This window comes from Mustela erminea, chromosome 12 (genome assembly GCF_009829155.1).
Source record: "Mustela erminea isolate mMusErm1 chromosome 12, mMusErm1.Pri, whole genome shotgun sequence".
Taxonomy (NCBI): domain Eukaryota; kingdom Metazoa; phylum Chordata; class Mammalia; order Carnivora; family Mustelidae; genus Mustela; species Mustela erminea.
The window spans coordinates 4,708,825-4,736,078 of record NC_045625.1 but is presented as its reverse complement, the minus strand read 5'-3'; the positions used below and the strand labels follow the sequence as shown (position 1 = coordinate 4,736,078).

General features: G+C 58.8%; 1 protein-coding gene and 1 non-coding gene across 10 annotated transcripts in view; both read left to right on the top strand.

Annotated features, from left to right (window-relative positions):
* The window catches only part of PRRC2B (proline rich coiled-coil 2B), a 91,788-nt gene extending 66,106 nt beyond the window's left edge, over positions 1–25,682 (top strand). For 4 of the 9 annotated variants that reach the window (XM_032307906.1, XM_032307902.1, XM_032307903.1 and 1 more), the window contains 18 exons: positions 1,283–1,499; positions 2,217–4,280; positions 5,530–5,726; positions 6,206–6,351; positions 6,880–7,021; positions 8,755–8,837; positions 9,283–9,471; positions 9,619–9,816; positions 10,239–10,325; positions 11,043–11,147; positions 11,300–11,492; positions 12,274–12,371; positions 13,296–13,423; positions 14,014–14,254; positions 16,984–17,163; positions 17,719–17,810; positions 19,914–19,995; positions 21,243–25,682. In XM_032307906.1, coding sequence (XP_032163797.1) covers positions 1,283–1,499; positions 2,217–4,280; positions 5,530–5,726; positions 6,206–6,351; positions 6,880–7,021; positions 8,755–8,837; positions 9,283–9,471; positions 9,619–9,816; positions 10,239–10,325; positions 11,043–11,147; positions 11,300–11,492; positions 12,274–12,371; positions 13,296–13,423; positions 14,014–14,254; positions 16,984–17,163; positions 17,719–17,810; positions 19,914–19,995; positions 21,243–21,377 — 4,577 coding nt within the window. In that variant the 3' untranslated portion in view covers positions 21,378–25,682. Of the gene's footprint in view, positions 1–1,282; positions 1,500–2,216; positions 4,281–5,529; positions 5,727–6,205; positions 6,352–6,879; positions 7,022–8,754; positions 8,838–9,282; positions 9,472–9,618; positions 9,817–10,238; positions 10,326–11,042; positions 11,148–11,299; positions 11,493–12,273; positions 12,372–12,650; positions 12,712–13,295; positions 13,424–14,013; positions 14,255–16,983; positions 17,164–17,718; positions 17,811–19,913; positions 19,996–21,242 lie in introns of those variants that run through there. The other 5 variants (XM_032307905.1, XM_032307904.1, XM_032307907.1 and 2 more) reach the window with 5 other exon arrangements.
* On the top strand, positions 16,020–16,102 carry LOC116571252. Its single transcript, XR_004277810.1, has one exon. It is a non-coding gene; the product is annotated as a small nucleolar RNA SNORD62 (small nucleolar RNA).
* Positions 25,683–27,254: the final 1,572 nt, after the last annotated feature.

Here is a 27,254-nt window from a genome sequence, read left to right as displayed (position 1 = left end):
CAGAGAGAGTGAGCACTGGCAGGCAGAGGCAGAGGGAGAAGCAGGCTCCCTGCTGAGCAGGGAGCCCGATGTGGGACTTGATCCCAGGATGCTGGGATCATGACCCGAGCCGAAGGCAGCTGCTGAACCAACTGAGCCACCCAGGCTTTTAAAGATTTATTTATTTGAGGCAGCGGCAGGGGCTGGGGGAGAGAGAGAATCTTCAAGCACACTCCCTGCTGAGCTCAGAGCCCACCGCAGGGCTCGATCCCATGATCCTGAGATCATGATCTGACCTGAAACCAAGTCAGACGCTTAACCACCTGAGCCACCCAGGGGCCCCTGTCCTCTGTCTTGTAATCACCTCAGGTCAGTTAATAGTTTGTCGTCCTCTGTGTGTCCTCCTGCCCCCATTCACTGTACAAAAATGTGGAGAGCTGCGGTCAGTCTCAGGGCCAGAAGTAGAAGGAACTGGGGTGCTTGTCTGGCACATCTGGCGGGGCATCTGACTCTTAATTCTGGCGTTGTGGGTTTGAGCCCCATGCAGGGTGTAGAGAGGACTTAAAAATAAAGTCTTAGGGCCTGGATGGCTCAGTGGGTTAAGCCTCTGCCTTCAGCTCGTCATGATCTCGGGGTCCTGGGATCAAGTCCCGCATCGGGCTCTCTGCTCGACAGAGAGCCTGCTTCCTCCTCTCTCTCTGCCTGCCTCTCTGCCTACTTGTGATCTCAGTCTGTCAAATAAATTAATTAATTAAATTAAATCATTAAAAAAAAGGACCTGAAACCAAAATCCCCTCCTAAGTCTTCTGGCTCAGGTTTTGGAGCAGGCAGAGCCCAGGTCTCCGTCCTTGTAAGCCTCTCCAGCACACAGCTCTGTTTCTTCCATGTGTGCAGGAGACCTTGGCGTCTGCTTGTAGGCAGACCCTCGTGGCTGACCCATTGGCCCCTCCGGCCTTCTGCTGACAGGACCCAGCTCTCCACTGAACTATTTCTGGTTTCCCTCTGCCAGTTTGATGCCAGTTGATTCTCCACACGGGGTTCTGGACCTGGGAGCGTAGGCTGGATGCCACGGGCCCCTGACAGCTCTTTGGGACACTTAGTGTTGCACGCAGGTGTGCATTCAGAGGTTCTGTAGTCAGAGAGCATGGAGAGCCTGATGGTGATGGACCGGGGTGCAGTGGGGGAGGCTGCTGTGTCCACGTGACAGGGTAATTGTTGTCTCCTTTGGACCTCTGGTTGCCCATGACGTTGGAACGTGGCTCTCTGAATGAGCTGGTACAAATGAGTTCTTTGCCTTCTTCAGGACTGATGAAGCCCATGATGCCCCAGGATGCCCTTGCGGGGACTGGCTGTCGCTCTGAGGACCAGAGCTGTGTGCCCCCACTGCAAGAGAGGAAAGTGGCCACCCTCGACCCAGCCCCCGTGTGGAGCCCCGAGGGTTACATGGCGTTGCAGAGCAAGGGCTACTCGCTTCCCCAGCCGAAATCCAACGACACTTTGGCCATGGACATGCACGTCAGGTGAGATGAAACATGGCCCTGTGATCCTACATTTGAAGACAGAATCTCCATGTCCTGCTTGCAAGGGGCTCTGGGATGAAGCTCTGTCCCTGGAGGCATTGCCTGGAGAAAGGGCACTTTGCAGGGACTGGCAGTGCTCTCCGGGGATGGAGAATTGTTGAGGTTTGCTCGAAGGCTTTTGTATGAGAGGCGATGACCTGCCGGCGAGACTGGCAGCGGCTAAGGAGAGGTCCCGGGTCAGAGGCAGATCTGTGGAACCTTGGGTCAGGGCGAAGGGTGGGGCTCGGCGGGGTCGAGTGCCCAGGTCATGGCTCCTTCCTGTGAAAGTGAAGCAAGCGGGCCCTGCTGGCCCAGTGCCCCAGACTCTCCACGGACTCCCAGCCTCCAGCCTGTCATTTGGACCAGAGGATCCCCAGCTGCTCTGCCTCCCTGTGGTTCGCTGAGTCCGCCAGCAGCCACCACACTCTTCAGTCTGGACGCCAGGGGCCACCCAGCAATCTGTGGCCCAGCAGCTCTAAGACGTGTTTAAAGATAGAGCAAATGTTGGTGCTTGTGGAGGTTTTTTTTTTTTTTTTTTTTTTTTTGGTGTTTTTTTTTTTCTTTCTCGTTTTCTTTTTTAAAAAATTTTTTTCTTTTTAAAACTAAACTCTGTGTTCAGCATGGAAACCAGGAACCAGGCTCCAATCACATTGACTGATTTTTCTGGTTCCTTTTCAGGAATGAAAGCTCTTACTCTGCCTCACCCGGAAGGTCAGGGGGCGTAGGCGCCCAGCGCGATCTCCTTGAGGAGAGAGGGGAGGAGTTCTTGAGTGCTTTTGACAAGAAGGCCCAAGCAGACTTTGACAGCTGTGTCTCTTCTCAAAGAATAGGCCAGGAGCTTTTGTTTCCACCCCAAGACCATGTTCAGGAAGCAGGTGCTCCTGGGGGTCACACCCCAGACCTCAGGTGTTCCCCGCTGGAGCCCGACTTTGCCCCAGCCGAGAAAAAGCCAGAGTATAACAATTGGGACGTTAGCCACCCACCAGAGGCCACCGACACAGCCAACAGCATCGAGAAGGGGGCGTCCCGGGAGGAGCCCTCATTTAACGTCTCCTCCTGGGAGAAGGAAGGGAGCCCCAACAATCAGCCGCCCCTGCAGCCTGACTGGACGCCTGAGCCCCGGGGCCCCAGCGGCCAGCACCCAGAGCAGACTGGCAGGACGCGGAGGTCTGGGCCCATCAAGAAGCCCGTGCTGAAAGCCCTCAAGGTAGAGGACAAGGAGAAGGAACTCGAGAAGGTGAAGCAGGAGCTGGGGGAGGAGGGTGCCCGCACGGCCAAGGAGAAGGGGCCGGTTCGCACCGCGGACAAGGATGAGGAAGAAGAGAACGACCCTGCGCTGGCCAATTCCTCCCCCGCCCCGTTGGAGGACCAGGGCTCCGCCCGCGCTGGCTTGGGCCGTGAGGCCGGCAGGTGCGAAGAGGACGAGAAGCCAGATCGGGCCTGGGAGAGCAGACCGCCCCGGGAGTCCAGCGACACTCCCCCGACAAAGAGGAACAACTGGATCTTTATTGACGAGGAGCAAGCCTTTGGGGGTCGAGGGCAGGCCCGGGGCCGCGGCCGTGGCTTCCGAGAGTTCACGTTCCGAGGGCGGCCTGTGGGCGGCGGTCCTGGCCTCTGCAGTGGGGGGGTACTCGGGGCGCGGGGCATCTACGGCGGCGGCCCGAGGAGCGGCCGCGGCCGGGGGCTGCGGGACCTCGGCCAGCCGGAAGACTTCCCCAGGGCCAAGCCGCGGCGGCGAATCGCCAGCGAGACCCACAGTGAGGGCTCCGAGTACGAAGAGCTTCCCAAGCGGCGACGGCAGCGAGGCTCGGAGAACGGGAATGAAGCCTCCCTCCTGGAGCGGGAGGGCAGTGCCCTGAGGAAGGGGGACTTCAGGGACTCCTGGCGCTCCAGCAAGGTGTGCTCCGAGGACCACAGCAGCCTGGAGGCTAAGAGCCGAGGCCCTCGTGCCTTTGGCCGGGCGCTCCCTCCCCGGCTGAGCAGCTGCGGCTACGGGCGTAGAACCTTCGTGTCCAAAGAGGCCGCCCACTGGCAGAGCAAGAGCCCGGGCTCCTCCTGGCAGGAGTACAGCTCCCCAGATGCGTGCGGGTCCCGGCGACCCGCAGACAGGGACTGTGTCCCCGATGCCTACAGACATTCTGACTCTTTTGGTGCCAGGGCCTTCGAGGACAGCCGCCTGGAGGACAAGAGGCCCTTCTTCCCTGACGACCACACGGCCGACCCAGAAGGCACAGAGAACCGGCCGTTCCGGAGAAGACGCCCCCCTCGCCAGGACAAGCCACCGCGCTTCCGGCGCCTCCGGCAGGAGCGAGAATCCCTGGGCCTCTGGGGGCCCGAGGAGGAGCCCCGCCTGCCGGCAGGGCCATGGCCAGGCCGGCCCAAGCTCTGCCCCGGGGATAAGAGTGGGTCCCCCGAGCTCTCGTACCAGAACTCATCTGATCACGCCAATGAGGAGTGGGAGACGGCCTCCGAGAGCAGCGACTTCAGCGAGAGGCGGGAGCGGCGCGAGGGCCCAGGGGCTGAACCCGACCCCCAGGCGGATGGCAGCCTGCCCGGGGCTGCTGTGGGCGAGAAGAAGGAGCTGGCCAAGAGGAGCTTCTCCAGCCAGAGGCCCCTGGCCGACAGGCAGAGCCGAAAGCTGGAGCCGGGGGGGTTTGGGGAGAAGTCGGTTAGGCCAGGTGGTGGCGACGCTTCTCCCCGTTATGAGAGCCAACAGAGTGGGACGCCTTTGAAAGCCAAAAGGTAAAACACAAACCCAACCCTGGGCTCTTTTCTGTTGCTGTTGTTTTGTTACTAAGCCTGTTTTTTTAAGCAGCACTCCATGCATGCGTGTCCCGCCGTGTGTCAGGAGCCGACTCTGTCCCTCTGTTGTGCCCTGGGGCGGGGGGGGGGGGGGCTGCCTGCCAAGACCATTATGTATGAGCGTCTCCATCACTCACTCCCGCACTGCTTGTCTGCTTCTTTCGTGTGTGGTTGTCATTGTTGTCGTGGCTTGGACACCAGAACTTAGAGTCCCTGCCCCAGTGGCACTTGTGTGGTGGCCACCCTGCTGAGGAGGCGCTGCCTATGGACGGTGCCAGCCCCCCAGATCCCTCCGCCCTGCGGCTGCTGTCACCCAGTGGCCTCAGGCGCCTCTGGCCTTCTGGCCCTGAGTCTGCTTCTCGACAGTGAGGAAATGCGGCCCTGCTTTGGGGATTAACCGCCTCCTTGTCGAAAGAGCCAGGCCGTAACAGCAGGGAGTGAGGTGTCCGAGGCCCTGTGAGCATCTCTCATGGGACCTGGGGGTTTCGGGGGTTGATCTGTGCTCTGGGGCTGCTTGTTGCCCACAGACTGCCTGGAATCTGGGAAGGGGGGAGAGCTCATGCAGGGAGTCACTTGGGTCGCCTGATCTCCTGACCACACACAGGCCACAGCTCAGGCTGAGGAAGGCTGGTTCCTGCCTCCTGGCCTCCTTAGAATCCAGAGCCAGAAACCTGGGGTGGAGCTGTCTCAGAGCCCCAGAGGAGGGGCCCTCTGAGAATGCTGGTCCTTCCGGGTGTCTGCCCAGCCTCGCTGTCCCGGCCCCAGATGCCAAGACTTGGCTTTGCTTCTGACTTCTGCCGAGAGCTAGGGTCACGTCTGGCTCCTTGCTGGCCAGTTTTGTGTGCCCAGGGCAGAAAGTTCTGTGGCTCTGCTCAGGGCAAGCCCTTCATTGTCTCCTCTGCACAGGCCCGCTGAGTGTGGCACACTTTGGGGAAGGAACAGAGGTGCTGGGCCCCGGAAGGGGCGGGGGAGGAGTGGTGCTCCCCGTGAGTGGGCAGAGCTGTTGAAGCGGTGTGTGGGGGGGGTGCCACGGGGCCTCGCACACCGTGCACGGCTGCCGGAAAGCAGCTTCGACCGAACGACGGGATGCTGTAGGTCAGGGCGCTGTGTCCGTGCGCGCCGGTGCACGTTCCCTCCTTCCCCGGCCTTCAGCCGTGCCCGAGCTGACGAGCTCCTCCTTCCTTTACAGGTCCCCAGACGAGGCCTTGCCTGGAGGTCTTGGTGGAGGCGGTGGTGGGAGCGGCCACTACGCGCTGGAGCGACCAGCCCATGCCACTTCTGACGCGCCCGACGTCCCCTGTGAGAAGGCAGAGGAGGCCAAGCTGGCTGTTCAGAGGGCGGGTGAACAGGGAGAGACCATGAAACAGTTTGACCTGAGCTACGGAAGTGAGTCTGTCTCTCGCGACTTCAGAGGGAAGAGCAGCGGCCTCCGTGGGGCTGCGGGGTCTGCCCGTCGCAGAGCAGATAGGATTCCTCCCCCTCGTTGCTCCCAGCCTTGCTGATGCCCGGAGCCGCCCCGCGGTGTCCCAGTTTCAAAGAGGGGGAACCGCGGCCCAGAGAGGTTGAAGGGTTTGTCCGGGAGCAGAACTGGGAGTTTCTGTTGCCAGAGATTGTCTTCGTAACTGTAGTGCTCCTCAGGTCTCTGGTTTGGGATAACCAGGTGCCGAGGGGTTGCCGGGAGGGTGGAGAGAGCCCAGCGGGCTTTCCATAGACCCTGCAAGCATGCTCGTCCTGGAGGCGTGGAGCCGGCTACTGCCGGCCTCCTGCGCTGAGCCGTCCTTGGATTCCAGCAGCTGGTAGGGCTGGGTTATGCTTTCTGCTGATGAATGGAAACAACCGTCCCTTCTTGTGAAATCTGGGTTCAGATTCCATCATTGAAAACTGCGGGTCCAGCCCTGGGGAGGAGAGTGAAGTGGGCCCCATGGCGGGTGAAGGCTTCATCGAGGTCCTTACCAAGAAGCAGCGCCGCCTGCTGGAAGAAGAGAGGAGGAGGAAGGAGCAGGCCGTGCAGGTGAAGGGGCCGGGGAGCTGGCGGGCCGGGACACAGAAACCCAGAGCCAGAGGACGCGAGTTCTGAATGAAGCCCAAGATAGAAGAGGGGAGGGGGGAGTACTTCCGTGGCCCCCATCGTCCTACGGGGGGAGGTGGGAGTATCCTGTTCTCCAAGAGGGAGATTTGTCCCTGGTGACGACGGTAGGACGCCGGCCTCCATCAGCCACTCCAAGCCCGCCCTCCTCCCTCTGCTCTGGCTTGTGTGGGATGAGATTTGTCACCTGGGGCATCACGAGGCTCGGGGACCCTGTCCTCAGACGCAGTCAGGGCTGTCCGCTGCGCACACGGCCTCTGCGGCCCCTTCTGGGGCAGTTCAGTTGGCAGTGCCATTCACCTGTGGTTGAGGCATCAGGAGGCGACTATTCCAGCATCTCTGGAACAGTTTCTGGTGGGGGCGGTTGGGGGCCCAGGGTGCTGTCCCTGGGAAGAAATTGTTGCTCTTTATGCTTCATGTCAAGACTGGACACATCATCCTTTTTCTCCTCAGATGCCCGTCAAGGGGCGAGGTCTTCCCTCCCGTATTCCTCCCCGGTTTGCTAAAAAGCAAAACAACTTGTGCCTGGAGCAGAGTGACATGACCGTGCCCGGCAGTAGCCTGGGCACCGAGATTTGGGAGAGCAGCAGCCAGGGTAAGAGTTGGGCGCTTGGGCTCAACTGCTTGGCTCAGGGCTGTCCTCTGGGCCCAGGGTCCCTTCTCGGGAGCATCCTGCTTTGGGGCTTTGAATGCCCATGTGGCTTTCTGGGTTCCCTGCCTCCTCTCCAGAGCCCCAGTGTCCCATGCAATCGCAACCCCACCCCCGCTGGTGCAGCCCCTGGACAAAACTAGCTGCTCCCTGCCTGAAATTTGGGACAGGAGCACACCCCTCCGTGTGTCCAGTGGTCTGGATGACGAGAGCCCCATCTCTGCTAACCCTAACCCTAACCCTTCCTTCTCCCCTGTGGAAGAGCTGCAGTTGACTGCTAGGGAGGCGGAAAGGGTCCAAAGCTTGCCTGTCTATGCTGCAAGCCGGCCCGGACCCCAACTCCGGGGGGTTCTATCAGTTTCTTCTGATGCTCTCTCAGCAAGAGAATGAGGGCACCTGATTCTTGGAAAATTTATTTCCCCGAACTTTAAAAACAAAAAAATTCTAATTCAGTGTTCCTTTTCTGGTCTCTTCATTTTAAAATATAAAACCATTTCATTCAAGCAGGTTTTTCTTGAATGCCTACTCTGGGCAGAGCCTTACAGAGTACACAGGTGAAGGAGAGAAGGGAACACATGGTGCCTGGCAGGGGAGCTTAGGGTAACTCGTCCATTTCCCGTGTGCTCTGCGGAGTAGCCAAGGTCTCCAGAGCGCAGTGACGTGACCCCAGAGCCACAGGACAGACACCCGCAGTTCTGGGTTCTGGGTATTCTTTGAGTTTGACCATGTGATCTTGCTTCCAGCATGTTAGAACACCACCACTGGGGGAGAGGGGAGCCTGCCTGACTGAGCGGATTAAGCTTTTGCCTTCGGCTTAGGTCACGATCCCAAAGTTCAGGATTGGGCCATGCCCCGGGCTCCCTGCCAGCAGGGAGCCTGCTTCTCCCTCTGCCCCTCACCCCCCCACTTTGTACTCTCTCGCACGCCCCCTCTGTCTCTCCCTCTCTCAAATAAATCAAATCTTAAAAACACACCCACCCCCCCCCCCCACACACACACAAAAACCATTGGTAGAAACGTAAGCCTTGATTGGAAGTATAATGATCTTTAAGCTGTCGCTGTCCGATGATTCGGTTGCACGTGTGAGTGTTGGTTATCACACTCTGAACGTCCGCAGATGTCTGCCCGCTCATCCCTCGGAGCGGGCAGGACTCCCCCTGCCCCTGCTCTCGGGGCTTCACTGTTAGGACTCTCCAGCGCATCCCGGCTGCTCGCGGGCTGGGGGTGTGGTTGCTGGATCTGAAAACAGCGTGTCAGGTTCTGTGGTCTGTGGCTTCTGTGGGACTCTTGGAGTGGTCCTTGAGCTGGCGGGAGTTGAGTGATCCTGGCTTGAGTCTTTGTGAGGACTGCTGGCTTGTAGAAATGAATCCTTGGCTTAAGTGAGAGAAAGCTACGCTTCGCAGGGATGGCGGTGCAGAATCCTCCCAGATGGGGTGAGACCTGCCGGCGGGCCTGCCGGTGCACCCTGTTGATGGAGGACGAGAAGCGCGTTTATGAGAGTCTGAGCTTGCTGGGAAGTTGCGTAAAGCTCCCGGGGGTCCCGTCTCTCCGGCACGCTGCTGACAGGGCAGGGAGGGCGGGTGGCGGCCTGGGTGTGTGTCGGCGGCACCCGGGCTCGTGGCTCCGGCCTCAGGCTTCCTCTGCGATGCCCTGACGCTCTGTCTTGCTCCCTCGGGCAGCCCTTCCCGTTCAGGCCCCGACCAACGACTCCTGGACAAAAGCTGCCACTGCCTTCAGCAGCGCCGAGCCCGGCTCCGCCGAGGTGAGTGTCCACCTCGCTGCTTGGGCCCCCTGCGTGCTCACCGCAGCTGCGGAGCCTGGCCCCGGGGCCGTTTCCACAGGCCCCGGCTTGGCACTCAACTTCCTTCTTGACTTATCATCTGTGTGAGGGCCCGGTGTGAAGGGGAGGGGGTGATTAACCCGAGTGGGTGGGCAGCCGGGGCCTCTCGCGCGAGCTGGTGGTGGCGGCAGGTCTCTCTGACCTGGGTCACAAGGGCATGAGTTTGGCAGCCGTGTCCCTGGCACCCCCTGTGTAGCTTGTGCTTCCAGCCGTGTCTTCGGGTGTTGGCCACCATCGGTGGGTCAGGGTGGAGGTCGGGACAGGCGTACTCGGGGACTGTGTCTCAGCCACGGGCTTGGTCTTGCTTCCTGGTCCCACGCTGGGGTTCGGAGGTCAGGACTCCTGACCCATTTTGTCCCTCGCACAGCAGGGTTTTAAGAGCAGCCAGGGGGACAGCGGCGTTGACCTAAGCGCTGAGTCTCGGGAGTCGTCTGCGACCTCCTCCCAGCGCAGCTCCCCGTACGGCACCCTGAAACCAGAGGACATGAACGGGCCTGGCCTGGAGCCCAAGGCTGACGGCCACAAGGAGCAGGCTCAGAAGCAGTCCGAGCCGAAGGTACGCTGGACGTGCGTTCACGGTGGCCTGGGCCAGGGCAGGAGGGGCTGTCACCCTTGGTCTTCCTCCCCTCTTCCTGGGGCTCAGGGGTTGGGGGTTGGGGTCCTTCCAGTGTGTGTTTCTCAGCGTCCCTGGTTTTCCATCAAGGATGCAGAACAAGGGTCAGGACAGAGCAAGGAGCACAGACCAGGACCCATCGGCAATGAGCGGTCTCTGAAAAACAGAAAGGGCTCGGAGGGGGCCGACCGGCTGCAGGGGGCCGTCGTCCCGCCTGTTAACGGGGTGGAGATTCACGTGGATTCTGTGTTGCCGGTGCCGCCCATTGAATTTGGAGTCAATCCAAAAGTAAGGCCGGGCTGTGTTTCCTTCCTGCCCCCCATCCTTCTTTTTATGCTTGGAGAGAGAGGAGGGTGCTGAGATGGGCTTGTCAGTGAGAACAAGCAGGCGGGTGGGAGCTAAGAGTACTCTGGGGGACGTGTCAGTGTGCTGGACATGGCAGGCACTACTGAGCTGCCTTCTAGATCATTCTTCTGGCACTGGCCAGGTTCTCAGGCTGAGTGGACGGGTTATCTTCACTGTCTCCGTTGGGTTGCCCAGTGGGCACGGGCAGGGGGAGTGGCAGGGGATGGCATCTTTTCTTGGGTGCTGTCTGGTGAATGCTGCTCAGTCGATTTTTTGAGTCACTGAGACTGTGGGTCAAGTTGATTGATGTGTGCCTCTGCTGAAAGGTGGGCCAATGATTTCAGTGGGCTCTTCGTCCTCCCCAGGACTCTGATTTCAGCTTGCCGCCTGGCTCTGCCTCTGGTCCTGCGGGGAATCCGGTCGTCAAACTTCAGGATGCCTTGGCCAGTAACGTGAGTGTGCTTCGCCCCCAAGCCCTTTGTTCTCTGTGCTGGCAGGCCTGGAACGAAGGGAGCAAGCCTCCTGGGGGGCTGGAGGGCAGCGTGAAGCCAGAGGAGGGGACCAGTACCAGGTTTGGGGGTCAGCCACCTGACCTGGGTATGAGGTGTGCCCCATTTGCTAGCTGGTTGCACGACCTTGGGCAGGTTGTGTAAATGTTCCATACCCTGGTTTTGTGATCCTAAAAGGGGAAAATGTAATTCCCAAGGTTTGGTTTATTTGGCACTTCCCAGTTCTCTGATCTTCCAAGTTCTGTGCTTACGTATGTGTGATGGGGCCGGGGTATTTTTATTCTGAGCAGTTTCTCACAAGCCCTGTAATAGGTTTACGGGCACTGGGCACGTGTGGGCAGGTCTTTTGAGCACATATCCAAAGAAATGCTACAAGGACCTCTTTAGTTTTTGGGTGGGGCGGCCAAGACAGGACCTGGGATCTCTAAGCTGGGTTCCGGTGCCTCCGTGCGCCATGGGGTGAGCGCGTGGACGTGGCTCTCCATGGATTCTGCTGCGGGAGTCCGTGAAGGCAGCTATCTGGAGGAGACAGCCGTGGTCTCTGTTGCTCACAGCCTTGTCCCAGGGTCGTGAGCACACGAGGCCCGAATGAAGGTGCATTTCGCTGTGCTGTCGTTCTGCCTCTGTGCCTGTCGTACCCCATGGTCTCCTCCTCTCCAGGCGGGCTTGGCCCCGAGTATTCCCATCCTCCGGCGCGACCATCACATCCAGAGGGCCATCGGCCTCTCCCAGATGTCCTTCCCCACCGCAGACCTCACCCTGAAGGTAACACCAGCACAGAGCCACGGGGTTACTGCCTGGGGGCCTTAGCTGGGGAAGAGGCCAGAGCAAGCAGTCCCGCCCGCCGTCCCACGTCCTCCGTCTGTGCCAGACACCGCCTTCCTGGTGGTAACGCTTCCGCTCGCTTTGCTTTTCAGATGGAGTCTGCACGCAAGGCTTGGGAAAACTCTCCCAGTTTGCCGGAGCAGAGCTCTCCCAGTGGGACGGGCTCAGGCATCCAACCCCCATCGTCTGTGGGAGCCTCCAATGGGGTCAGCTACAGCTCCTTCGGTGGGGTTTCCATGCCGCCCATGCCTGTGGCCTCTGTCGCGCCTTCAGCTTCTCTTCCAGGTATGCCCGCCCGACATACACACATACCCATCCCTGCCTGAACCAGCTCGGGCGGTCGTCCCCCATTCTCAAGAGAAGCTTGGATTGCTTGCGTTAAGGAGTGTGCAGAAGTAGGAGCTGGTGTGCAGTCAGGAGGTCATAGCTTCCCAGGCACTGCAGATAACTTGCCTGTCCCGCTTCCCTGCTCCCCTCCTCGGGGAAGCTGCTGGTGAGGGGCTCAGCCCCCTGCACTGCAGCCCCTTTGTCTGTGAGAGAAGACTGGCTGTCCGCGGGTTAGCCGATGAGACGAGGTCATAGCTGGAAAGTGCTTCATGTCAGTCAAGCCCTCAATGAGTGGGAGTCTGCTTCCCCACAGTGCTGGCGTTCAGAGGGCCAGGGCGGGGTTTTGAGGGCCCAGCTGCCCGAGTTCCAGTGATGCTGTTCCTATAGACCATTTCTGACCCTCCTCTGTGGGCTTGGTGCGGGGGGAGAGAAGAGCCAGGGTCTGAGACCCGGGCCATCTCTGCTGCAGTGGGGCCATTCCTGACAGTGCAGGCCAGCGGTTGGGGGCGAGGGTGGGATGGAGCCCGTTGCCGCCCTGCGCCCTGATGCCGCCACCTGCCCGTGTTCCCCAGCAGGTGAGTCCGAGTGGGGCTGCTGGAGCACGGGGCCAGCGGCACGGGGCTGAGCAGGTTCTGCACACACTCCCTCCCGCCACCTTCCTGGGAAGGCGGGCACACGTGAACATTCGGGAACGGTGAGGCTTGACTCAGTTCTGTCTCCTCTGGGCTTCTGTTCGCAGGCAGTCACCTGCCGCCTCTCTACCTGGACGGCCACATGTTCGCAAGTCAGCCCCGGCTGGTTCCCCAGACCATACCTCAGCAGCAGAGTTACCAGCAGGTGAGGGCGGCCAGCCAGGTGGCTCCGTGGGGGACGGGGGAGCAGTGACCTCCTGCGTTGACCTGTGCATTGTCTTACGTCCTCGTCCCTCCCATGTAACGCCCAGCTCCCTGTCCGTCCTAGCAGCCAGGAAATGGTCAGTGAACGGACACCGGAGAGACGGGGAGAGGAGTGGAGGTCTGCACTCCAGACCCCCCGCTTCCCTCTTGCAGGCTTCTTCCCGTGTCCTAGCTGGGGAATTCGCTGAATGGAATTCTCTTTGGTGTCCTTTGGTATCAGGTATCCTTCTGATGAAGAGAAGAAAGGCCTAGAGTCCCAGGCATGGATTCGTTAGAAAGAGGTAGTTTTAGAAATGTGCAGGCATTTGTTTTCATGCAGGATGGGCGTATTTTCTGTGCCGCAAGGGGCGGAGTTCTGGAATCCCCCTCCTGAATCTGTGGAGCCTTCTTACGGTCCAGCACCCTCTGGACCTCGGTGCCAGGATGGTGGCTCCCTTGGGCAGAAGCAGATTTGGGGACCGAGGAAAGAGGACTTGGCCCATCCCAACCTCTTGATAAAACATTTAAAAATATCACGCTGTTTAGATTTATAAGATGTTGATCTTCGCGTGACCAGATCGTACTGCACGCACTCTTCGTGTGCGTGTCCCGCTCACCGTTGGTTCCAAAACGCACGGCTGTCAGTACCTGTAGCTAGGATTCGTTCTCGCTGTTGTCCAGAATCCACCGTAGGAACATACCAGCATTTGGGATTACGACACGTTTGCTTTTTCCCAAGAGCAGGGAGAGCACCGGAGGAACACAGCCCAGTGTGCATTCGGGGCAGTGTTCCTGCTGCCGCGTGGTGCGGGGGTGGGCCGCGGCGGGGGGACCGGAGCAGCAGCCCAGAGGGCCCCACGGTTACTGCCCGGCTTCCCGTCCGCAGGCTGCCGCTGCCCCGCAGATCCCGCTCTCCCTTCACACGTCTCTGCAGGCTCCAGCCCAGCTGGGACTGAGGGGCGGGCTGCCCGCCTCCCAGGCTCAGGAGATCTTCAGCTCCTTGCAGCCCTTCAGGTGAGATGCAGCCTGGGAGGTCTGCGCCCGCGGCCTCGTCGTGGGCTCATCCCCTACGCCCGTGGGCTCGTCCCCTTCGTTGTGCAGCTGATCCGCGCCTCTCTGCTTTTGGGGTGGATGGGGGGATCGCAGTCACTTTGGAGTCCTTCCTAACTGCTGCAGAAGCTGCACGGGCTTGATGGTCCTCCCCGGGCTTTGGTTTTTTTCCCCACGTCATCCTGCCCCTTCCCAGCCTCTCCCTGTCCTCCCGCCGGCCGCCACCCTGGGTCTGCTCTTCCCATGTGTCCGAAGTCCCGGCCTTTGGCGTCATCCAGGTTTTCCCGTGCCTTATACAGCCTGGATATATATTTTAGTATAGACGCTCAAACTGTGGTTTCTAGACCAGCACATCCCCGTCTAGGAGCCTGTTACAAATGCAGGTCCTCAGACTCTGTCCCAGATCTCCTAAGTCAGAAATTCGGGATGTGGGGAGCAGTGAGGCCAGCGGTCTGGGTCTCAGCATACAGGGTGTGGGGAGCGTGATGTGTTCACTTACTTGAGGTCCGCTGGCGTGCTCCCGCCTCTGACCAACCACGTGTCTGGTTTTGCAGATCTCAGGTGTACATGCATCCCAGCCTGTCACCGCCCAGCACCATGATTCTCTCTGGAGGCACAGCCTTGAAGCCTCCGTACTCGGCGTTCCCAGGCATGCAGCCCTTAGAGATGGTGAAGCCCCAGTCCGGCTCCCCCTACCAGCCCATGAGTGGAAACCAAGCTCTGGTGTACGAGGGCCAGCTGGGCCAGGCTGCTGGCCTGGGCGCCTCCCAGTTGTTGGACTCCCAGCTCCCACAGGTTAGGCATTCAGTCCCTCCTGCTCAGAACGCTAGGCCACTTTCTTTCATGACTGTTTTTCCTTTTTGTCTGCCTCTTAAGGTGTGGTCTGCTGCTTGTGACCCTTGTGACTGACTGGTCCCTGGGCCGCTAGAACTGGGGACAGGTTCTCTGGCTGATGGGAACGGTCCGGTCTCTCTTTCCCCCAGAGTGCTGCTGCTCCCACGGTCTCTCTCCACCCTCCTCCTCCCCAAAACCCCAGCTCTGGAGCCTGTACTGTGCACTGCTCCACTAGCCTCCGGGGGGCTGTGGGTCCACATGATGAATCCAGTGTTCGGTTTCTCGTCTTCCTGTCCCGTGACCATCAGCAGTACGGAGCGGCTTTGAGTCTCCCCCACAGCTCCTCATCTGGCCGCTCGTGGTTTTGATGTCTGCATAGGTGATTGCCTGGTCTCTGTTCCACAGTCCCCCTGCCAGCCGTGCTCCGCTGTGCTCACGGTCCGTCTGGGCTGCTCAGTGCCGGAAGCTGTCCCTCTCTTGTCCTCTCAGGCTCAAGGGTCCTGCCAGTCTCCAGCTCTGCTCCTCTAGCTCTCCCCGTCCGGTGAGCCAGGCTCTGGCCACCTGTTGACCACGTGCCCCAGTGGGTTCACGTCCTTCCCTCCCCAGCTTAGCAGAGCGGGGCCATCGCTTTTGCCCTCAGTCCTCCTCCGGTGTTGTCATCTGGGTCAAGTCCGGTCCTGTGTCTGCACAGCCGTCTGCGCCCGCGGAAAAAACCAGACCTGCTTGGGCTACGCACAGCCACGCACCGACAGCCACCTTCGGGAGCGCCCCTGTCCCTGCACCTGGCCTGTCAGTCCCCTGCCCCCACTGCGGGTTTCAGACTTCTCCTCCCGCCTTCCGCCTGTCACCATGTGGCATCTGGCTTCCTGTGTCACTGGAGAAATACAAGCAGGGACAAAACGAGATCTTGTACAGAGTGCCCCCCGCTGGGTCTCCTGGCCCCGGGGGGTGGGGGGCGTAGGGGGTTGCCTGGCGGTGCCTGGGCGAGGCCCTTCAGCCAGGCTCCTGCTCCTTCCCTCAGGCGCTGTGGGGCCTCTGGAGGAAGAGCCTCCTGTTGACGCGCAGCTGACCCTATTATTCCCCTTATCCCCTCGTTAAAGAGACAAAACCCTGTAAAACTTTTTCTTAGGACACCGGCAGCTCCTGATGGTGGTTTTTTTCCTCTCAACCCCCCACCCCCGGCACTGGAACCGTGTTCTCAGGCAGCGTTCCTTCTGGAACCCTCTTCCTCACCTCTGTGCTCTGCGGGTTCCCTGTGCACCCTGGGCTCTGCCCTCCAGTCTCTGTTCTGCCCCGTGGCTCTAAGTCCCAGCAACATGGGTCTTCCCAGTCCCACCGGGTGTATGTTTTCCAGCCTGCGGTCTGCCTGTCCCTTCTGCTCTGGCGTCCTACGGCGTCTCAGACATAATAGCGAAGGCATCAAATCCAAAGCCTGATTTTCGCCCAGTCGTTATGGCTGTCTTGTCCATGTAGGCCGCTGCTTGCCCTCATGCCCTCTCTGATCCTTCAGGTGCTCTTGGCTCTATCTTTGGAAATTACCAGAATCCAGCCATTTCTTGGGCCCAAACGTTTGTTCTCAACACAGCAGCCAGGGGGCCCGTGAAACACAAGTGTAGCCACACCACCCTTAGCTGGAGCTCCAGCAGCGTGGCGCCAGCCCCCTGTTCGTCCTGCAGCCTGTCGTGTGCAAGGAGGAGCGGGGCTCTAGAGACTCTGGCGGCCACCGTCTCCGTGATGCAGTTCCAATAGATCCTTCTGATCCCCACCGTGGACTCAACGCAGGGGATGAAGAGGAAAGTGACTGAGAGACGGCGAGTGGCCTCCCTGCCCCAGTCCAGAGTCTCCAGGCTCCCTCCCTGTCGCCACGCGGTGCTGGACCTGACAAGGAGTCTCACAGAGCTTGTTGTCACCGCGCCCCCCACCCCTGCCCCATACACCTTCTGCTGTCATAATAGCCTTCAGAAGCCTCCAAGAGTCTCCAGTTCCAGGAACCCTGAACCCCAGAACCCAGCTGAGTTTTCCATCACCTTTAGAGGCAAAACAGTTAAAGGGGTTTTGCCTTTTTGTGCCTTCCAAAGGGGTACATAGATACACGTCCATACAGTATCTCTTCTCAGCATAGCAGCCGGGATGCCAAATACATTTGCTTTCAGGGGTTTCTCGGCCATTCTTTGCTAAGAGCCCTCCTGCCCCTAGGCACAGGGGTTTGAGGCCTACAGTCCCCACGCTGGGTCCGCATCCATTGTGGCCCTGTCCTCGCTGTGCCCCGAGTCTGACCGTGTCCTCGTGCTTGCCCCTGATGCACATAACGTGCACTCGGTAAGCCTTTGCTGGTTGGAAGCAGGAAAGTCTGGGGTGCACGTGGCCCTGTGCGGTCCCGGAGAGGAGCCTCTCACATCCCATGGCCCCCCAGGAACACCTCCCAGCGTGGCAGTCGTTATGGCAGTCTCCGGCAGGCACGGTCCTAAGCTTGTCTTCTCCACCTGCCTGGTTTCAGCGGTCACACTTGCCTCCAAGGCTGTGCCCTAGCAGAAATCCCGAACCTGTCTTACCGTGCACAGGCTGTGCTTTAATTCTGTGGAAATGAGAACCTGATGTGTAACGCGTGTTTGCTCTCAGGGTCACATGTAAACAGTTTGTGGCTTCCTCCCCAACATCCATTTTTCGTCTTAATTATCCCTGTTCTCTAGCAGCTGACGATGCCGCTGCCGGGCTCCCAGCTCCCCCTGCCACGGTACGGCTCTGGGCAGCAGCCCCTGATTCTGCCGCAGTCCATCCAGCTGCCGCAGGGGCAGAGCCTCTCTGTCGGGGCCCCCCGAAGAATCCTTCCACCCGGCTCCCAGCCTTCGGTCCTTAACACCAGCAGAGAGGTAAGGCGGACTCCATCCCACTCTGTCCTGGGGAGAATCGTTGCTAGTCAGGAAGCACTCTGGGCAGGAAATGCCAGAGGTTGGGGTGCGAGCTCTTGGCCTCACCAGACCACTGGTTTCCTGCTCATGGTAAAGTCCTCTAAGAACCCCATGGCGGGGCCCCCTTGGTTCCTTGTAAGCAAGGGACACGAGCCAAGACCCAGAGCAGAAAGATGTGTGGAGTTGACGCGCCAGGGGACTTGCGCTGGGGCGTATCAGAGACTGGTCCCAGACGTCCCCACCGACCTTGTCTAGGACTGGGCTCCAGGCTCTGCTGATGGGCATTCTGGTGGTGCACAGTCCTTTCTTGCTACCCTACTGTAAGAGAACAAAAACGGGACAGTTCTTGGTTCTAAGAAGAAGCCTCTTGAACCCAGACTGGGGGGTGGTGGGGAGTACGGATTCCTTTAGACAATCCCTCTCTCCCCCCGGGAATTCTCATCGGCTGTGCACGGGTGAGGGCCGGGCATCTCTGGGGCCCTCAAACAATTGCTCATTCCTTCTTGATGCCTTTAGTCCTCTCAGATGGAGATGAAGGGCTTCCACTTTGCCGACAGTAAACAGAATGTTCCTTCCGGAGGCTCCGTGGCGTCACCGCAGACTTACAGGTAAAGAAATGCCCTGGGGGTCGGATGCTGCGTCCTGGAGTCCTTGGTCTGGACGGGACTGAGTGGTTCAGTAGAGTCCTAGGCGCCCAGGGAGAGCTGTGGAAGGGCGTTGAGGCTGGTTCCCCTTTGAGGCCCCGTGTCACCTTGAAGTTCAGTACTGGGACACACGCATGTTTTAGGCAGCCACGGGGAAGTCGTGAACTGGCGGAGTGGTTTTGCTTTTAGTCATCATGATAAAATGCTCTGGTTTGGGAGAGCTTTCTGGAAAGGTAGAAAAAGGAACGTCTGACGTTTTAATAGTGTAAAACCTGGCCTGACTATTCTCAGCTTTCTCACGAGGTTTTCCAAAGGATTCACTGGCTGGGAAAGTGTGCTCCCTGGAAGGTGGGAGACTTTCCTCTCCCGGGGCTGCATGTTCCCTGCACTGGCCCCCTGGCCCCACCAGGGCCTGTGGCTGCTGGCCTTGCAGGGCCAGCCGTGCCTCTCACGGCGCGGACTGGCCCCTTCTCTCTGCGTCCTCGATCTCGGTCTCTGCCTCCAGTCACTGCCCCGGGCCTTCAGCTGGGGGTGGCTTTGGGTGAGCCTGGTGTTGACTTACTGATCATGCTAGAAAGTCAAAGAACCCCTGGTTCTGCTGAGCTGTTGGGCCCTGAGGAGGAGTGTGCCGAGAGAGGGAGGCAGCACGCTCGGCCGGGGGCTCTGTTGTACGCGGGAGATGCCCGGCGCGTCCTCCTGCTTGTGAGCGGGCGGAACAGACGTGCGGGGCTTGCAGCGCTCCGTGGGAGGTTAGCAGCAGGGCGCCAGGGCGCCAGGGCGCCCCGAGGCCCGTCTGTTGGTGCACAGCTGCCCTCCAGTTGGGGAGCACTAACGCAGATGAGAGCACCATCTCGTCTTCCTGCCGCAGACGCGGTGCCGCTTTGCTCTTGGAGACTCGAGGCCGCGTCCCCGCCCCCCCGTCGGTCCGCTCATCCCACGCTCCACGTGCGTCTCCAGAGAAAGGCGCCTGTGGGACCTTTGCCTCATTCCATCGTCTTTTCTGTTCTTACGTCACCCTCTTGGCTTCATTTATTTCTGTTTATTGGTTTGTTTTGTGTTCCATCTTTTTGACATAAACCAAAACAACAGAATTTAGGAAAACCACGGACAGACAGCAGCACAGAACGATGAGTATAATCTCGAGTGAGGAAGGCAGCTCCGTGGATAAGCAGATGCTGCCCTCCCCCGGCCGCTGTGGGTGGCACTGAGCAGCGTGGGGTCCCAGAGGCAAACCCAGGCTCACAGAGCAAGACCCGCCCGTGTCTGCTTAGCATAGGAGAACAGCATCGGGCCCTTTGGAGAACATGTAGAAGGTAGAAGTGCTCCCAAATGGCCTTTGTTTTGTCGGTGCTGTAGCGGGGTAGGGAAAATTGGTGTTTTATAGACTGGTGTTTTCCACGTTTTCTGGAAACGGGGCTTCTGAGGCATGCCCTGCCCAAGAAGGGTTCCCTGGTCAGACACCTAGGGCTCATGGTCCTCGGCACAGGGTCTGAGCTCCCCCGCTGTCAAGGGTCCTGATGAACTCTGTTGTGCACAGCACTTGTCGGGACTCTGAGCCCTAGTCAGCATCCAGGAGAACAGGTTGTCCGGTCAACGGAACACATTCAGAAAGATGTTCCAAAAGATTTTTGTTGCTTTTGGTTTCTCTTTCCACTCACCGCACCCCCACCCCCACTCCCACCCCCACACATAGACACATACACATGCACACTGCCTAAAAGAGTGAAAAGTAGGAATAAACTTGGCCCCATTCTGAAATCAGCTTCAGAGACCATTTGGGTCACAGAATACTGTTGGTCCAGACCCTGAGAGACAGTCAGTGGCCATCTACCTGTCCGGTCAGTGCTGCCCGCAGCTGGGGCCTCGGCCCCCATGCCCTCAGCCCCCGCACCCTCGGGTGCGTCTCTGCGAGCTGCTCTGGCACCCTCTGCCCTCTGGCTGGCTGAGGTCTTGGCTTTCCTCCGTCTGAGAGGGCGCTGCCTGAGCTAGGGCCGTGCCACATGCTAGGCTTGACTCGGTTTCTCTGGCGACGCGTGTGTTCTCACCCCCTGCCTTTGGTTTTTTCAGGCCTAGCTCTGCTAGCCCCAGTGGGAAGCCCTCTGGATCAGCAGTTAACATGGGCTCTGTGCAGGGACACTACGTTCAACAGGTAGAAGATGGCTTTGCAGACCCTCCAGCCCTGGACACTTAGGCCCGTCTCCAAGCGCCAAAAGAGAAGGGACTGTCCAACCATTTGAGTGCTCCTCTTAAAAAGAGAGACGAGCCCTAGCACTTAGAGCGTGGCGCCGGGAGCCGGCAGCCCGAGTCCCTCCTGGCGAAGGCATTTCTCCTCTTGATGGGCGTCTGGATCCTTCCTTGTCCTGCAGAGAAGGGAGGATGCGGATTCCTCTGAGGAGGTGGCGCCAGAAGGTGGACCTCCCTCCGTAGTAATTTGGGTTGTGAAGGCGCGGGGACTCGGTTAGGTGTGTGGGTCAGCTCTAGAAGCCGCGCGTGTGTGCGTGCGTGCGTGTGTTAGCTCTAGTAAGTGCTGTGTCTCGTCTGTGTCTTGGCTGGGTGGGAGTACCAGTGGAATGAGGCTTTCCCATTTTGTAACAAAAGGGGTTTCTTGGTGTCTTTGCCTTCAGGCACTGTTCTCAGCCGCTGCTCTAAAATGCGATGGGGTCCTGAGCTCACACCCGTCAGGCGTGGCTTTTTAATAAAACCGCATTCCTGGCTGATGGAGGCGGAAGTTTGATCGCTCATTTCACTCCTCCTGACTTGGTTCCCTGGAGGGTCGTTCCTTGAATTGCCTGGACTGAGCTGCTAAAGCTTTCTTGCAGAGGTCACACCCTGGTGGGGGGCAGAGTCGAGGCTGGCCACAGAGCTGCAGGTTCATGGGATCCTGATGGGAATCTCCAGGCCAAACGAGGGTTCAGGGGAGACGTTTCCGGAGAGCAGGAGTTGGGGGCAGGGTGTTGAAGACCAGGGAGGACCAAGTCCACGTGGTGGCCCCGTGCCCCTCTGCAGGCATTCGGGAGTTCAACTCGTGCGGTGCACTTGGATCTGCTCAAGGGCTTTTTACCCTCGGGGCACAGGATGCACTGAGTTGAGAAGGTCCTTCCAAGTCAGCCTTGGATGTGTGCCTAATGCACAGGCCCATGGCCATTGCAGAATGGTTCCCAGAGGACCCGGCACCTTCTTGCCTCCCTGAATCATTGCCTTCAGCACTGTTGGGAGGGGAGAGAGCAGTGTCCGCCCGTGTCCTTCCAAGTCTGGTCCTTCCACCAAAGGAATGGGCTTCTTAGGGTAGCTTTTTTCTGTGACTCAGAAGCAGGCAGGGGCCAGTGGGAGTTATGTATCCAGACATATGTTTCTGCGTAAGGGTAACTGTCTTTGTCCCCGTTCATCTGTCCAAAGGCCAAACAACGAGTGGACGAAAAACCCAGCCTGGGAAGCGTGAAACTGCAGGAGGCCCCCTCAGCCGCCTCCCAGATGAAGCGAACCGGAGCAATCAAGCCTCGGCCGGTCAAAGTGGAGGAGAGCAAGGCCTGAAGGTGCTTGGCCACGCCTCGCCGCCACCTCGAGGACAGGGCCGCCGCTCGGCCTGGACACAGCCAGACTCACAGACATCCCGGACACCTCGCCGGATCCACCGTCCAACCACCTGGCCCAGACTGAGAGACCTCCCTTCCCCTCTCCACTCCTGAAAGCTCTGTGTCCAGCCAGCTTGCCCCTGTGGATGTGTGGCATTGACCTGCTCGCTTTACTACGAAGCAAACAAGCAAGCAAACGACCCCGTCCCCGTGTCGTCCCCGCCTCCTGTCCACAGTGACCGTGGAGTGACTCGAGCCTTTGTGCAGTACAGATGACCCCGTCCCTCCCCCTCCCTCCCTGCCCCCCCCCCCCCCCCCGCACCCCCGGCCCCAGGCGTAGTGGTTTGGCAGCAGGGCCATTTTAGTGCGAGGCTTTTTGTTTTAAAAAGCAGCTAAGTTTTTACAAAGGAGAAAGGAAAAGAAAACAAACAGAAGCTGCGTGTGCGTGTGCGTAGCGGGACTTCTCTACACTCGCCGCCCTTTCGCCCTCCTCCGGCCCAGTACCGCGCACCCCCCTCTCCGGGGCTGCTGCCGCGCGGTGCCTGGGATTCCTTAACACAGGACTTTCGGGCAGACGTGCCCCCGCCCCCCGCACTCCTCAGCGGGTTAACCGGTACCGGTGCCCGCAGAAACCGTGGGGGGCACGCCGGCGGGCAGCTCCATGTTCGGGGCAGCGAGGGAGAGGGGCGGGTTAGTATTTTTGGGGGGGGGGGGGGGGGTCCGGCCCCTGGCCTGATGGTCGGTCGCTGGAGCTTCGGGGCAGCCCAGTGAAGCCGGTTGCATTTTTGGCGTAATCGTGACACGCGGTTTCTGTCCCGGACTCTTCTAAAGCCAGTGGACATGCGAGCACGGGGCAGCTGAGGTAAATCCCGGAGATGCATAGTCACTGGTGTTTCCCGGGGCTGTCATCGGACCCTCACGCCCTTCCTGGAAGCCTTCCATAACACGCCCTCCTCCTCTCCTCCTGAGCCTGTCTCTTTTCTTGTCTGGGTCCTCCTGTCCCACCACCTTTCCCACAGCTGGCCCCTGGAAGCCACGAGGCTCCCTCACGAGGGGACAGGGCCAGGGGACAGGGCCGCGCGGCCGGCCACCTGCTGGGGTCTGTGGCCCGCAAGGCTGCTGCGCGAGCTTTTTCCTCCTTGGCCCGGCTCCCACCTGCACACCCGGGTGCTGGGGGCACAGTGGCCTGAGCCGGGCCGTGGGCAGCCGTCCTGCCGGACAGCCGGGGCGGGCTCCGAGGGGAGGGTGGGCTGCGGGTCTGACTCTTGCTCCACCGCAGCAGGGGGAAGCCTCGAGGAAAAAGCGTGGAGGGCCGCTGCCAGCAGGATGTTTGTATGAGCCATCTCATGCTGGGTTTTTGTTCTTTCTTTTTTAAAATAAGACCTAGAAGGAAATCATCCCCGATTTTGTCATTCCAAGGAGAGGGGAAAGGAAATACCAAGTTTTATACATGCTCTTCAGGGTAACTAACTGGCCAGCCACGTTCCTCCACGACAGGGAGGAGGACCTGGCTCAGGACGAGCAGGAGGTGAGCGGCGATGAGGCCCTCAGAGTCCAGGCTCGGGTCACTGCTGCTGTGTGACGCCCCATGGCCCTGAGCGCTGTGTCCAGCCTACAGCCCGGTAGGGAGCAGCGCCTTGGGGCCCTTTGCTGCTTTAAGGACTCGGGGTGCGTCCCGCCAGCGAGAGTGCTGGGTTGACGCGAGGGTCCTCCGGACAGGGCCGCCGTTCTTGAAAGACGCTCTCGCGCTTCCTGACAGCTTTGTGTCGCCCTTCCCGCCTCTGCCCTCAGACCGGGCTTCCGCCAGCTGGCCACCTCCATGCCTGAATCTTGATTCTGGGGTCCCTTCTCCGAAGGCTGCTCGCTTGACGAGTTGCCCGCTCTCGCCTGTCCCGTGTGCTCATCTGCTTTCTCTTCCCTGCCAGTGTGTGACCGCTGTCCCTGTGACCGGCCGCCCTGCCACCGCTCCCCTCTGCTGCCACCTGCCTCCCCTGTCCGGCTGCCCCTGTGGGAGCCACACACATTCCCTGCTGCGCGCACACTCAGAAACACGGCCAGGCCCGCACACCTTGTAGCGGTGCGTGTTGTATGTCAGAAGGAAGGAAAAGGTTTTCTCACTTTGCATTCCGGCAGAGCAGCCCTGGATGCTGTTGGAAACACAAGGTGTACCCTTCAGGCGGACCTGCCCTCAGCAAGACAGTGCTTCCTGTTTGAGAAAAAAATAAAAACGAAAGGTCACCTGTTCGCCAGCCCTTTCCTCTACCCTGGTATTTTCTCTCCTCCCCTCCCCCATAAAAACAGAAAACACTAGAATTTATTTATATGTATTGATGTTGTAGGTCTAGGTGAAAAAAAGTAAATGTTTCACTGCTCTATTTATATATAATGTCTGAGTTATTCCGTGCAGGAAAGGCCAGGAAATTGCATGTGAAGGTCAGTGCGTTCACCACCTCCGTGTGCCGGAGCTGCGGTCTCTTTCCCACTAAGATACAGATTCTAAATTGGGCTTGGGGCAGAGGGCAGGGCTGAGGCCTGCCTGACCTCCCCACCCCACCCCAGTCCCTTCCTCGGTCTGATTAAATGCGGTGTTTAGTGCAGATAGGTTTTAAGGTGCAATATCTCTTCTTTTCATTTGGTTTTAGAACCAAGCTCAAGGTAATAGGGCTTAGGGTCTTACTTTGGTTTCAGAACCCCGTCCTCAGCGCATACCCATGCAGAGGCTTCTGCCAGGATGCTACGGGGCCGTCGGTGGGAACAGGTGAAGACCAGCACTTTCCTTTCTGGGGCTTCTGAGATGGGGGCAGGGGGCAGTCAGAGACCCCTCACTGCACCTTTGCTGCCTCCTGATGCTGGCAGCTTGGCCCTGGCCATTGATGGTGCAACTCATTGCTTGGCAACCAGTGACCCCCGCAATAGTGTCCCTGCAGTGTCAACTACTCAGTGGGGGAAGTCCTGGAGTGTGGGGTCAAGTGTCCAAGAGGCATTACCCCCCCCACACACACCCGCCGTCAGAAACTTCTCTGCCAGTTATATTTGGTCTCGTTTTCTTTACTATTGCTTCCCCCGTTTTAATCCACACCATTACTATTTTCAGACTTGGAATTCATACACTCCTAGCTCTGGGTTCCTTATGAGGGAAACCAGAGGATGACTTAGACATTCAGAAATCGGTTGAATTCCAAAGCTGTGGCCGTTCCAGCCACCTCTGGGGATATTGGGGAATCCTGTGAAATACTGACCTCGGGTCCCCCCAGCTCTGCCCTTGCCCTCCTGTCTTCTGGATCTGCCCTCTGGATGGGTGATGAGGTTTGTGACTGACACTCAGAGCCAAGGAGGCTGAGGATGTGCACGTGGGTGCACATCCATGGTCAGAAATGGCCCACTGAGGCAGTGTGTGGTAGACTGGTACAGCCCCTCCCTCCCAGCTGTTCAGTTCCTTTCCACCAAGTAGCTGCATGTTGCCTCTCCAGTCTGTATTTGTCCCGTTTCACTGCTTGCAGAGCAAGCCTGGGTTAGGTCTGTGGGAAATGGCCTTTGACGACCAAGGACACCAGTGTGTGCTGTGTCATGTTCTGTGCTGAATGGGAAATGCAGACTTCCAGAAAACGAGCTCTTCCTGCTTGAAAATGTGAGATGGACCCAAGAGATCACCTGGGACAGGGTGTTTCAGTGTTGGGGCCAGGCACTGTCCCCTAGCCATGCCCTCTGTCAGGACCACCAGTGCATACTTGGCTAGTGGTCTTCCAGGCGCATCTGACCATGCCGTTAACCATTTCCCCACCCTGGCTGGGTGGCAGTGTCCCTAGGACCCTGTCTTCAGCATGTTATGAAGCTTTAGAGTGGAAATTTCTATGAAGGCTCTGTGTGGGTGACTTTCTTCCATTGTTTAAAGGGGATTCTGTACTCTAAGCTGTTGACCTCATGCCTTGCATAGTAAAAAGGGTTTGGGTTTTTGTTCTTGAGGGTGGTTTTGTTTTTGTTCCCTTTTGCTTTTAGTTTGGCCTTTCCTCTTTGTCTTTTCATGTAGACCAGATATTTGAAAGGGCAGACGATGGCTAAAGGTGTGTTGTGCAGCTTGTTTATATATTTTTTGGTAAGCTTTTGCCTTGGATGGGAAATGGAATCATGGATTCAGCAGGCCATGGTGGCACACTCACCCTTTGCCCTTCCCTCCGGATCACTACCTGTTGTTTCTCCTTTCAAATATGTGATTGTACTAGCTCTTTCCATATGAAAGAATTCTCCTTATTTAAATAAAAAAATTTAAAAAAAAAAAAGAAAAAGAAAAAGCCCTAAAGCTGAACATGCTTTCTCAGGCTGTGTGTCCCTCGATTTTCTGTTGTCATTTGAGGAGAGAGACGGAAGGGTTTTTAGGGACATCTTATGTGGAAATCGGGAGTGACTTGGCCGAAATGTTTTAAAGCACGGTGGGGGAGAGAAGGGATTAAAACCTATAGACAAGGGTTAATATTCCAAATGGGTGAACGTTAGTGCCCATCCTTGCCCCTGGTGGGTGATATCAGGGTGTGCAGGACATCTGCCTGCCCTTTGCCCTCTCCCTACTTCCCCCTAGAATTGGGCATGTCAGAGGAGAAAGCATCTGATTTGTTATGGTTTATTTTTTTAATTTTTAAGTAAGCATCTGACCCCAATATCAAGAGTTGCGTGCTTTACCAACTGAGCCAGCCAGGCTCAGTTGTGTGAGCCATTTTATGCTTTGTCGTGGTTTTTGTTTGCTTTTGCCACTTCTGAGTGACCCTTATCTTTTGGATAAGGAGGAGAGGCTTATGCTGCACTTTGGTAGGAAAGAGGAATGCTCCAGTCGTGGGGAAGTGAGAGATCAAGCGCTTGGGTTTGAGTCCCAGCAGTGAATGCCGGGTCTGCCCCCAACCACCCCAGCTGCATGACTTGGAAGAACACTTCACCCCCTGGAGTCCCAACTGTAAAATGCCGATTTAACAGTACCTAACGTCCTGGGGTAGTGTGGACTCAAAGAGGTCATGGGCACCAGTTAAGAATGTAGGAGACTTCTAAATCACCCCTGCATTGAACACCTTCCACGAGGAAAGACTGCAGTTTCCTCCAGCGCCTCTTGACTAGGGAAGAACAGGGACCTGGGCACCGGCTGTCTCAGCTCTAGCGGCCAAACAGTTCCCTGGATTCACTGCCAGGGACAGGGGGTTCCCGGAACTTCAGGAGTCAGCCAGACCCACTGCTCCGGGGGCCCAGGGAGCCCCCGGCCTCAGGCGGGGTGAGCCCCAGCTCCCTCCCTCTCCACAGCCGTGGGCGAGGCACGGGTAAGTCCGAAGTAACCCCACATTCTCCACCGGTGTCCTCTAACGCTGCGTTGACCAACATTCGCGGGGAAGAGAGATGGTTCGCGAACCCCACCATTGTAGCTCTTCACCCTGCAGTACCCATCCGTGAGATGAACACACATACACGAGAGGACCGGGAAGGGGAAAACTGGGGACGAGGGTGGTGGTCCCGTAGGTGAGCCGTCCCGCCCCGCCAGCGGGGGACCGAAGAGCGGCGGCGGGGGGAGGCAGGGGCGCAAGGGAGCACGAGGAGCGGTGGGCCGAGGAGCGGTGGGCCGGGGCCCGGGGCCCGGGGGAGCCGCGCGCCGGGCGAGAGCCCGAGGCAGCCGGGGCGGGGGGCGGGGCAGCGGCGGCAGCACCGACCCCGCCCGCCCTCCCTGCGCACGAGCGGGCCCGCGGGCCCCGGGCAGACCCCCGCACGCGAGCTGCTCGCCGGACTGCACTGTGATGCACACGGCTAAGACCCAACCGTCTCGTTTTTTTAAAAACACTGGAGGGTCCAGCGGCCACGGGGCTCC